This window comes from Anopheles merus, unplaced genomic scaffold (assembly GCF_017562075.2).
Source record: "Anopheles merus strain MAF unplaced genomic scaffold, AmerM5.1 LNR4000695, whole genome shotgun sequence".
Taxonomy (NCBI): domain Eukaryota; kingdom Metazoa; phylum Arthropoda; class Insecta; order Diptera; family Culicidae; genus Anopheles; species Anopheles merus.
Window position 1 is genome coordinate 1 of NW_024428275.1, and position 12932 is coordinate 12932.

At 42.2% G+C, this 12932-nt stretch overlaps 1 protein-coding gene across 1 annotated transcript; it reads right to left on the reverse strand.

The window, feature by feature from the left end:
* Positions 1-1263: 1263 nt before the first annotated feature.
* LOC121602906 lies at positions 1264-6004 on the reverse strand. Its single transcript, XM_041931668.1, has 2 exons — positions 4751-6004; positions 1264-1636 (listed from the first exon to the last, which is right to left on the reverse strand). Exons 1-2 carry the CDS (start codon positions 5691-5693, stop codon positions 1557-1559), a joined length of 1023 nt encoding a protein of 340 aa, XP_041787602.1. The 5' UTR covers positions 5694-6004; the 3' UTR covers positions 1264-1556.
* Positions 6005-12932: the final 6928 nt, after the last annotated feature.

A 12932-nucleotide genomic window follows, 5' to 3' on the forward strand; every position in this document is an offset into this window, starting at 1 on the left:
ACCCTATGCATTGAATATATGAATTATTATCGTTGCGTTCGCAACAGCCCTCAACAGCCGTATCAGCTTCCCAGGGAATCCGTACTGTTTCATGGCGTTCCATAGCTCATTCCGATATAGGATATCGTAGGCCGCCTTGAAGTCGATGAATAGGTGGTGCGAAGAAATCTGGTGCTCTCGGCATTTCTGGAGGATCTGCCGTAGAGTAAAGATTTGGTCGGTGGTCGATTTGCCACCAACAAACCCAGCTTGTTAGCTGCCGACGAAATCAGTAGCAAGGGGCGAAAGTCTGCAGAAGAGTATTCGGGATAGGATCTTGTAGGCAGCATTCAGGACTGTGATGGCTCGGAAGTTGGCACAGTCCAGCATGACGCCCTTTTTGTACACTGGGTGTATGACACCCAGTTTCCACTAATCCGGCAGTTCTTCCTGACGCTCCGGACTCATCTTGAACAGTTCGGCCACTAGACCATCGCTGCCAGCTGACTTGTTACACTTCAGCTGTTTGATGGCACCAATGACTTCGTCCAATGATGCGGGGGCACTTCGTCATCGTCGTGTTGGCTGTCGTAGGGCTGCTCTCCTCTGCTTCCTGCTTTTACTCCGGTATCTGCTCCATTCACTTTGTCCGTCGTGTCCGTCGAAGTAGCACTTCCACCTGTCGATCACCTCTCGCTCGTCCGACAGAATATTACCCTCCTCGTTGCGGCAGATGGCGGTTATGGGAGTAAAACCGCTTCGTGTCGCATTTAGCATCCTGTAGAACTTGCGAGTTTCCCCCGACTGGGATAGCTACTGCATAAGACTGCGCTCTGGCACCAATCGAACACGACATCCGACTCGAACAAACCCATATAATCATATGGAGGTGCACTGTCAGACACAAACAAACAAACAAGACAAACATGTCAAATCCATACATTTTTCATGTTCGATGTCGTGTTCGATTGGTGCTAGAGCGCCGGGTAAGTTGCTCATCCGACTCTTCGAAGCTGCGCTTCTTGTCCTGGAAGAGCCGGGTCTGCTGCCTCCTCAGTCGTCTGTAGTCTTCCACGTTCTGTCGGGTCTCGCGCTGGAGCATGCGGGTACGCGCGGCGTTCTTCTCGGAGAGTGCTCGTCTGCACTCATGATCAAACCATTCCTTCCTCTGGTTACGGGTCACGCGGCCAATTGTTCGCTCGGCCGTGCAGTTCCAGTACGGGTTATGTAAAAGTTCCTGGAACTATTTTGTATTAATGTGTATTTTGGATATAAGAGGTGTTGTAGATGAGGCGGAACCGTAATTAAATCAATTGTACAACCGAACTGTTTTATCTCTGTCTAAATATATTTGTAGTCCTGTAGTGCTTGTAGTTCGGCTTCTCTTCTTCAAGTGTCGTAGAACGGTAGCGGAAGCGATCGCAGTGTATATAGAATCTAGCTATTCATACCACGGTGTGTATAGAAGGTAGTTGTTCATACCACGGTGTGTATGGGGAATAGCGTATGACAGCTCCAGTGCTGCCAGAAGTGTAGCTCAGATATAACAGCTCTTCCGCGCAAAATAGAATTCGTTGTTATAGGTTGAGCCTTTGCGGAGGCTTGATGGTCCGCAGAGAACGACGCAACCTTTGGTCCACCGGCAAGTCCGCTGACCCTGTGGGTTGATCAATTGCCGCTGTTTCGTTAGAAATCGGTAGTTGGATACCCGTTTCAGGATTAGGAGTAGTCGGGATAGCAGGGAGGGAGATGTCAGTGGATGTATAAGTGTTATCGTAGTTGTATGTATTTGTAGTAATGTCTGGAGTGACTGCGATAGTGTTGTCGTAGAAATTTTCACCACCAATCTCTTCACGGCGCAAAGAAATTTCTTCCTTAGTAAATTCCGATAGCCCTGCACCAACACTACGTAGTTGATCGATATGCCTTTTCCAGGTCCGCCCGTCATTAAATTTCACTAAATAGTGGAGTTTACCTAGACGTTCTTTAACTGTCCCAAACTCCCACTTGTTTCCGTGAACGTATTCTCGAGCTGCAACTTTTGATCCAGTAGTCAATGCACGTATTTTAGACTGAAATTCATTTGAGTTTGGATCGTTTGATGGTATCATGAGATCCAGCCTTGAACGGATCTGACGACCGAACACTAATTTGAAGGTGAAAATCCGGTGGCTGGGTGAATCATTTTACGGTATGAGAGCAGTATATTGCAAATTTCACTGTGAACTTCCCCTCGATCACATTGTAGCGACTTAAGTTTAGATTTCATTGTTTGTATAAATCTTTCAGCCTGTCCATTAGTGGCTGGATGGTACGGAGCACTAAGTTTATGAGTAATTCCGTTTAGTTTAAGAAATCTTGAAAATTCAGTAGAGGTAAATTGAGGACCGTTGTCACTCACAAAGACAGACGGTAATCCATAAGTACTGAAAAACTCCCGGCACAAACGAATTGTCGTTTCCGTAGTCATGTTTTTCACAACGTAGACCATAGGCCACTTCGAGTATGCGTCAATCAATATGAGGTAGTAAAGTCCCATGAATGGCCCAGCATAGTCCGCATGAACACGCTGAAACGGTTCCGTAGGTGTTTCCCAACAATGAAAAGTGACTTTGGGAGGATTAGCCTTTGCAGCCTGACAGGAAGCACAATCGTTGACCAGGTTTTCGATGTCTCTGTCTATGCCTTCCCACCAACAATAACTCCGAGCAAGTGATTTGATTCGTGTTATACCGAAATGTGTTGAATGGAGTTCTTCAAGCACCTTTCTTCGCAATGCAGGTGGTATGTATACTCGGCTACCACGCATCAAGCAATCTTTATGTAAGTTGAATTCTTCCTGATTCACACCAAATCTATGTTTCCCTTCAACTGAGTTTCCAGTTCTTAGGGCACGTAGCAATTCGCGAACATTCACATCCGCTAGGGTAGCTGCACTCAATTCATCTACAGTCAGTGGGAGTGTTTGTATTGCATTTACCTCGACTACCTCCGGTTCTTCAATTTCCGATTCAGGGTCAGTAGTTGAAAGGCGGTAGGCGAGACATAGCATCGGCATTGAAATGTTCCGACGAACGGCGATGTCGAATCTTATAATCGAACGCCTGTAGGAATGCCGCGTAATGCTGCATGCGCATTGCAGACATAGTAGGAAGTTCTTTAGATTCCGAAAAGATTTGGCTGATAGGTTTATTGTCTGTTACCAGAATAAATTTGCGACCGTAAAGGTATTGATGAAACTTGCGAACACCAAAAATGATCGAGTAGGCTTCCTTATCGATCTGAGAATATTTTTGTTGCGTTCGAGTAAAGGTCTGAGATGCGTACTGTAATGGCCGTTCAGTTCCATCAGGATACTGATGACTAAGAACTGCCCCAACCCCGTATGGGGACGCGTCAGTAGCTAAAATTAGCGGAAGTGACGGGTCATAATGTACTAAAAACCTATCGGATTGCATCTCCCTTTTTACCAATGTAAACGATTTATCACAATCAGCACTCCACACAAATGGAACGTCATCTTTAAGTAAATTATTCAGTGGGTACAAAATAGTACTGAGGTTAGGGAAAAATCTACCATAGTAGTTAATAAGTCCAACAAAAGACCGTACTTGCTCCTTATTTTTAGGAATAGGCATGTTTTGTATTGCATCAATATTTTCGCGAAGTTTGTGGATTCCTTGCTTGTCCACCATGTACCCGCAGTACTCAATTCGATCAGAGAAAAAGTCACACTTTTCTCTATTGACACGTAATCCATATTTATCTAATCTGTTAAGTACTTCCTCAAGTCTAAGTAAATGCATTTTTGTATCAGGACCAGTAACGCGAATGTCATCAATGAAGACAGTAACGCCAGGTATGCCCTGCAAAATTTCCTCCATTAGACGTTGAAAGATTGCAGGTGCGGAAGCAACTCCATACATGAGTCGAGTGGGACGAAACAAGCCTCTATGAGTGCTCAATGTAAGTAAGTCCCTATCCTCGGGTCGAACTTCGAGTTGTAAGTAAGCTTGCGAAAGGTCCAATTTTGAGAATGTCTCCCCTCCCGCAACAGTAGCAAAAAGTTCTTCGACCGTTGGAAGAGGATGTTCATCCACCAGTAGGTTTGGGTTAAGAGTAATTTTGTAATCGCCGCACAACCGCACTTTGCCTCCAGCTTTCCTAACAGCAACAACAGGTGTAGCCCACTCTGAGTGGTCCACTTTTTCCCATATGCCTTCTTTCACGTAATAATCAATTTCCTTATCAACCGTGCTGCGCACTGCAAAAGCCACTGGCCTAGCTTTTATGTATACCAGTTTTGTATTTTTCCTAACAGTAAGTGTAGCTTGTATTCTTTCAATTTTACCTACACGTTCATCAAAGACACGTGAAATTTTTGTAAGTAAGTTATTCAATGCATTAGTGGTAGACTGATTTTTGCCACTACAGTAGGAAACTGAATGTGTACCAGGTTGGAATACACGATTGAAATCTTAATTCAAAGCAAGTAGCCAATCACGCCCTAACAACGGATGTCTACTAGATTCTGCGACATGTAGAGGCAATGTGAATTCCTCACCATTTGCAACTACTTTTACCGTTATTTTCCCAAGCACACCAATGTCATTATCGCAGTAACTCACGAGTCGAATGTTAGTAGGGGAAATGTCAAAATTGTTAAAGTATTTTCGTTTGTCTTGTAGGTTGATTAAGGATACGGGTGAACCAGTGTCGACCTCGAACGTTAGCTGTTTTTGATTTATCCACAGGCTCAACAAAAACTTACCAGCAATACCTTGGATCGCGTTCAGGTGTAACACATCCTTCATAACACACGGCTGCTCCTCCAGGTGATGTGCGTCATCCGTCCCCTTCTCGTTGGTCTTGGTGAGACACATCCTCTCAAGGTGCCCCGCTTTCTTGCAGTATTTGCAGATCGTAGCTTTATGTTTGCATTTGTCTGCGTAGTGGTCAGGATCCCCGCAACGATAACATCGTTTATTTCCACCATTCTGTTTGTTCGACAGGCGACCGGAACTTTGACTGGAACTGGCTTGGCTCGATGACTGGAAACTTTTTTTAGTTTTATTTGCTCCATGCTCGATGTACTGAACCTCACTTTTTTGACGTGAGTTGTGCATTTCATCGGTTCCACGATGAGACATTTCCATTCCGAATGCGATTTCCTTTGCCTTTGTCAAGGTTAAGTCGCGCACTTCCAGCAATCGAGACTGTATCACACGGTTCTGGATGCCAAAAACGAACTGGTTCCGGAGGGCCTTGTCCATGTAGTCCCCGAAATTGCATGTTTGGGCGAGCTTCTTCAAATGCATCAGGTAATCGCTTAGAGTTTCTTGCTCTAGCTGTTTACGGCTCGCGAACTTGAAATTCTCCAGTATTTCCAAAGGAGTAGGACTGTAATGTTCCTTCAGTAGAGCTACAATCTCGTCGTACGTTTTCGTATGTGGCTCAGCATTTTTCAGCTTATTGCACAGCACATCGTATGTAGGGCCGCCCATGTAGTGTAGCAGAAAATCGCGTTTATCGGCTTCACGCACGTGGTAAATCCGGAATGAAATTTGTAGTCGATTTAACCATCGGTCAAATTTAGATGAAGTAGGATTGAATGGCTCGAAATAAAATGTAACTGGTACCGCAGCACCATTCACAGCAGGCAAAGCGGGACCGGCGACTGCCGGATCGTCGACAACCGGGTTAGGAAGCGCCATTGTAATGTAAAATTACGCAGTAGACAGCCAAATTCACGATGCAGCAACTTGTTTGTATATGTATTGCGCCTTGCTAGTATTCACGTAGCTTCGTACTTCTCGTCGCCAAATTGTTGTAGATGGGGCGGAACCGTAATTAAATCAATTGTACAACCGAACTGTTTTATCTCTGTCTAAATATATTTGTAGTCCTGTAGTGCTTGTAGTTCGGCTTCTCTTCTTCAAGTGTCGTAGAACGGTAGCGGAAGCGATCGCAGTGTATATAGAATCTAGCTATTCATACCACGGTGTGTATAGAAGGTAGTTGTTCATACCACGGTGTGTATGGAGAATAGCGTATGACAGCTCCAGTGCTGCCAGAAGTGTAGCTCAGATATAACAAGAGGCTACCTGCAAATTGAGTGGTCCTTAAACAAAACTTTTGGGCGCATCCTGATACTACAAATATATTACATACCCCCATAAACGGCCGAATTAACTACAGTGGAATCTCTCTAAGGTGAAGCTTCAATGGACCGTCAGCTTAGAGAGATATTCATGTTGAGGAAAACTTCTTTGAGTGTGGATTATCGAATGACGTTTTGGTGTGTTTTTTTATTACTTTTTATTTTTGTCTCGTTCCATGAGTTCTTTATAATATCATACATTTACATGTTTTATACAGAAAGCTTATTTTAAAACAAAATAAAACGGTATTTATCTTTTCGATCAAATATCATTACTTTTATTGATTTATTTATTTATTTATTTTCTCTTACTTTTGTCTTGCTCGTGAGATTAACAAACATAATTTAACTAAGGACAGGGTAAGGGTAAAGACGCAAACATAACAAAGAGGAAAAGGATTATGGAGGGGAGGAAGAGTTGTAGATACGAAGACATGAATCGAATAGACCGCAGCAGCATTAGCATTTGCTAATATGATGTCATGTTGGCGTTTACGATGGTTTTTAATCCCCGATAATTGCAGCAATCCGTTAAAGGACAGGCCTTCGATGAAGGATTTAAGTCCCGTTATTTGGGAGTCCGCCCTACCAGCATTAAACGGCTTTGAAGGCATTCAGAAGGCATTTAAGGCCTTAGTCGCCTTAGAAGGCGAATAAAGATTTCAACCGAAACTTTCACGGCTGTAACGGGTTCTCTTCGAAATCTTTCAACTTTTTGATTCAAGGAGAACAGATAGCTTACCGCCATCTTAGCTTGTTTATATACTGAATTTGCACCTGTACCAATGTAACTGCCAAATAGAGCAGTGACAACGCTTTTGGTTCCGAACCGAGAAAGCGTGTGTTCAAATCCAGATTTTTATGATCTTTTTTCTGCGTTTATTTCTTTTTAAATTATTTTTTCTTACTATAATTACTTTAAACAAAATTTATGTGAAGCGAAATTAAAATAATACCTTTTTAAAAAAACATAATAATTACACTATGTTCACCGTTCATTATCAGGATGGGAGAAATATGTATCTCATTTTTCCTTTTATTTTAGTTATCGAAATGAGTTTGGTATATTATCACCTTTCAATGAGTTGGTCTTTAACAACCGAATAATGTAGACCATCTTTAATAAAGTGAAATAGCTCAGAGCTTAACGCAAGAGATCATAACACGTAAATCGTGCTATCGAATCTCACGCTCATATCTGGGAACACTACAACAGTGCAGTGCTGAAGACGCTTGTAAGGTTTTCTTTTGACAGTTGCAATTTCAAATTTCAAATTAAAAGCGAAATTTTTCATTGACATATTTCAAAGGCATTTAATTACTGCTAAATGCACTGCTGATCGCCTTCAATTCGCCGGCGATTACAAGGCGATTAGAAGGCATTTAACGGAAATTTGCGGGTAGGGCGGTGTATAGTGGAGAGGTGAGGATTGAGGAGCCACAAAATAGCTGGTTTGTTACCGTATTAATACACGATGTGCAATCTCTGATTGCGCAAATATTCGTTTTATCAAAATATATGTCAATTCGCGTAGCCAACCCTGAGCTATAAACGTCATTTCCATACAATTTCAGATTGCGCCAAAATTGCGCATAAATTTTCAAGATTATATGTCCGAGATATATATATTTTTTGACAGCTAAATATATCAAACCGATCCGACAGATAAATATGTGCGCAATCTGAGATTGCGCATCGTTTATTGATACGGTTCGTGTTTTGGCCGAACACTGTTTCTTCGCACTAATTTGATTGTCAACAGTGCTGATTACCGAGCGTATTGTACTATAACCGCAAGGCCAGACAAGGTTAAATATATAGCGAAATTAACTATTTGACAGGTGAAACCCTACCAGCATTAAACGGCTTTGAAGGCATTCAGAAGGCATTTAAGGCCTTAGTCGCCTTAGAAGGCGAATAAAGATTTCAACCGAAACTTTCACGGCTGTAACGGGTTCTCTTCGAAATCTTTCAACTTTTTGATTCAAGGAGAACAGATAGCTTACCGCCATCTTAGCTTGTTTATATACTGAATTTGCACCTGTACCAATGTAACTGCCAAATAGAGCAGTGACAACGCTTTTGGTTCCGAACCGAGAAAGCGTGTGTTCAAATCCAGATTTTTATGATCTTTTTTCTGCGTTTATTTCTTTTTAAATTATTTTTTTCTTACTATAATTACTTTAAACAAAATTTATGTGAAGCGAAATTAAAATAATACCTTTTTAAAAAAACATAATAATTACACTATGTTCACCGTTCATTATCAGGATGGGAGAAATATGTATCTCATTTTTCCTTTTATTTTAGTTATCGAAATGAGTTTGGTATATTATCACCTTTCAATGAGTTGGTCTTTAACAACCGAATAATGTAGACCATCTTTAATAAAGTGAAATAGCTCAGAGCTTAACGCAAGAGATCATAACACGTAAATCGTGCTATCGAATCTCACGCTCATATCTGGGAACACTACAACAGTGCAGTGCTGAAGACGCTTGTAAGGTTTTCTTTTGACAGTTGCAATTTCAAATTTCAAATTAAAAGCGAAATTTTTCATTGACATATTTCAAAGGCATTTAATTACTGCTAAATGCACTGCTGATCGCCTTCAATTCGCCGGCGATTACAAGGCGATTAGAAGGCATTTAACGGAAATTTGCGGGTAGGGAATATCTGTCAGATAAAGCATCACAGCAACCAGCTGATGTGCAATGGAAACAAATAACTTGTACAAAATCGCAATTAAATCCGTTAAAAATCTTCGATTTCAAGTATTTCGTTAATTTTCAGTCAACAGTTCATCATTTCTTCCCATTTGTGAATGTACCGCATAAGAACCCAAGTGCCACAAATCCACTAAACGACCACTAAACGGCTTCTAAACGACTCAAGTTCTCTACCTAAACGGAATATAGAAAGACTTCGTTTAGCAGACGGCAAACGACTCATTCATTCTAAAAATAGCAAAAAAGCTGGTGGCGCTCTCTGTTGGTGGGATACCCCAACCAGTTGAGCTTCATCGCTTGGAGGAGAGCTTTCTCATTTCCTCTGTACTGTTGTATGGTTTCGCATTGAAGTTATGCATCGCTAGAACTAGAACGGCGATACGATTGTTTAAATACTAAACTCCAACGGAAACCACCAGCACTGAAGCAAGTGAGATTTGAGCAATGGTCATTGGTGTTGATACCCACGTATCTAACCACACGACCATTTATATAGATTTTTGCTCAGAAAGTTAGAAGGCTATATAGGTCATAATAAAATGCAACTTGTCGAAACACATTGCAAGAAAAGGATAGCAATATAATGATGAGTTGTAATACGCCATCTATTGATCAAACCAATGAAGCTGTGGAGCTTTCATTTTTTTTCTATGGATATTCAATTTTCCAGTCGTTTAAGCTTAATCTGTGGCGCTTGGGAAGATACTCTTTTTAGGTGATTTTTGAAAACGGATGTTGTATCTCCCCCAACCATTTAGCTTTACCTGTCAAATATTTTGCTTGTCAAATATTTTGCTTGTCAAATAGTTCATTTCGCTGTATATTTCACCTCGTCTGGCTGCACGGTAAAGTAACCAAGAAACCACGGGAAAACATGAAAGCGTAATTGAAGACCATGGAATGGGAACCAAATGGAAAAAAAATCGCCGAATCTAGCCTGGTATACAAATCAAACAACAAACAAAGGTAGTCAAAATACAATACAATACAAAAAAAATGAACGGAGGAAATAACGGAAAAAAGACTAAGTAACTAACGACATAATATAAACCAACCTGGACAAAAAAAGGAGACATGGATGACAGTCCACTCCCGAACTCAGATGGTACGCCTCTGATTATACCTCCCAAAAAGAGAGTACAGGTGTCCCCCGAGATACGACTGTATTTGGGACCGAAAAAATGTCCCAAAGCAAGGCGTAAGTCGAAAAAGTCGTATGTCGAATATCTATGAATACTAAGTTTATAACCGAATTTGAAGAGTTGGAATTTATGATATCGTGTATTTTATTTAAAATAATGTTCGGTAATGTAATAATTATATTTTAAAAGCCGTACACAATATAGATATTCAAGATAGGGTAATTGTGGAATCTTTGGAAATGTGTGTATAACGATTATCAGCCCAGAAATTAAAAAATAATGCATCAATTTCTTGTCAATGACAACTTTCAACTGTCAAAATCAAAATCGTCGTATCTGCGAATCGTCGTAACTCGAGGGGGTCGTAACTCGGGGGACGCCTGTATATCCATCAACCTAAACAGAAGAAGAAGAACAAGGAAAACATGGAATCGTATAACCAATATGTATGTTAGCTGTCACCAAGGTGGATTTAAAAATATCAGGTGGTGGACTCTATTGCATTTTGACAATTCGTCACTTGACGTAAGGTCCCCAGGATTCAAACTTTGTTTACATTTATTAAATTTTTTTATTTAATTTATCCACCCCATTTTTTCGATTAAATATTCTTTAAAAATATATTTTGGACTTTGCAAGTTCTTATTAAACATAAGAACTTGGATTAAAGTGTGTTATTTTATGTTATTCCGTGAATTTATTCTATAATTCATTGTGTTTTCGAATTTTTTGATGATAAAAATTAAGAAATCATTATTTTTTTTCAATTTTCACATTGATTCCTCATTATCTACGAGCCGCATGGACAATTTACGTGGGATTTGAACTCATACTCACATGATTTCAAATTTCGTGCATAAACAAATCATCAAATCTTTTGTTAATATATCTCATTTTTTCGATAAAATCAATAGACACACAAAAATGCACATATTAACAAAGAAGTCTGTTCTATTTGCTAAGCTTTGTATGCGGAAACCAATGGTTAACGGTTCTAAAATGACGTAAAGTCCCTCAACTATGGCGACCCCCCAAAGGCCCTAATCCACCATCTGATATTTTTAATCCACCTTGGCTGTCACCCAAAAATTCATCCTACAGAATTTCGGTTGCCAAATAGCATATGAAGCTTGAAGGATATTCGCTTTAGGGAAACATTCATCTTGAAGAGAAATAAAATGTATGGAATATTACGGGACCGTCAAAATGTTCGTCTTAAGGAAATAGTTTTTTTTAGAGACTACATCGAAATGAGTTTTTACTGTATTCCCTATAATAAGAATCTAGTAAAGGATGATCAGCGTTAGTTTCTTGCAGTTCTATGGATGCCAGAACTTTTACTAAGTTAACATCCATACTATGGCAATCTCTTTTGACTATAGAAAATGCAACGTCAACTACGTTTTGGAAACGGTGAAAACGGTGGAGGATGTTACCTTTGAAGATGTAATCTCTTTCTAATCTGAGACCTCCACAAATTGGAAAACCACCAAGGTGGAATGTATAATGAGGTGTAGTTATAGCGCGTTTGGCGATCCCCCCCCCCCCCCCTGGGCACCGATTTTGACAGGTGATTTTCCACTTGTATATGTATTGATGGATTGTTTACGTTTTGCATGGTCAATATTTGTTGGAGATCAATTTGGGTGAATATTTTAGTTTATTAGAACACAGCCCGTGATTTAAAATGGAAATTTTCCTTCGAGAACTTGAAGCGTTCGCCAAACGCGGAAAACTAACTGTCAGTTTTCTTCGTCGATTCTTCTTCCACCTAGCTGTCAAAACGGGCTTATAACTTGACCTGATATCTTTACCCTACCAGCCGAAATCGTTAATAGATGTGTTGTGGGCAGCCGTGCCGACCCCTGGACTTGCCGTGGCAGTTGCGCTGCCACCGGTCAACGTCCAGGAGGACGACAGTGTGTCACACACACTGTCGCACACACTAAGCAGCGCAAGGCTTAGTGTGTGCCGAGCGCACAGTTAGAGTGTGTTAGCGAGCCGATCGAGCAGGAGCTCTCGGCAGGGGCGCTCGGTGCGGCTGGTGCGCGGCCACCGTACTATTATATTTTAAAGTGTATTGGTTGTTTCGTTTATGTTTTATTTATTATGTACGTTATAAGTGTTTTAATAAAAGTAAAAGTGCAAAACACAACAGTGGCGACGAGGATGGGATCCTCCTGCGTAAGGGGGATCCCAACAAGAACCCGCGGACGCCATCGCGATCGGGCCCATCTCGTTTTTGCGGCATCATCGCAGCGGCCATCGCGTTGGCACCGGTTCCCTGTGCTTTTGGGATACCGCGGAACATCGGGCCGCCGCCACCGCCGCCAACACCGAGGCCCCGGCTGCCGTCCCATCATTGGCGACCACATGGGCAGCCGAGCACACACTCTCGGCGACAAGGAAGGTCGTCGGGCTGCAGCCCCAGCAACGCCAGCAGCACCAGAGGTGAGGCACCTTTCCGCCTTGCTGCTGGAACATCGGATGGGCGTCACATTCGCCCATGCTGCAGCCCCAGCTTCATCGGGCGAGGACGCATTCCGCCCAGCTGCAGCAGCAGCAGTGCAAGGATCCATCGGCGACGAGCAATACCGCCCCGGCTCGAGCTCAGCACATCATCGGCGAGGCAGCAATTCCGCCGCGGCTCGAGCCCTGCCTCTCACCACGGCGACGTACCATTCCGCCTCGGCAGCACAACAAGGATCGGCAACGCACAAGTTGCATCGGCTGCAACACAGCAGCACACATCGGCGCGAACGCTTTCACCCTGGCTGTAGTTGAACAGGCGTCGCCAATTGCGCCTCGGCTACAGCCACAGTGTCCAGAGGGAACGAGGTAGCATGCCGTCCCGGCTGCAGTCGAACGGGCGTCACCAAATTGCGCTGCGACTGCAGCCACAGCATAAAAGAAGGGCGATG

Bases quoted from the DNA above. Each gene is read 5' to 3' on its own strand.
- LOC121602906 (XM_041931668.1), bottom strand. From the start codon at position 5,693: ATGGCGCTTCCTAACCCGGTTGTCGACGATCCGGCAGTCGCCGGTCCC. The intron at 1,637-4,750 runs GTAAGTTTTTGT...ATCAACCCACAG, and splicing joins CGCGATCCAAGGTATTGCTG to GGTCAGCGGACTTGCCGGTG.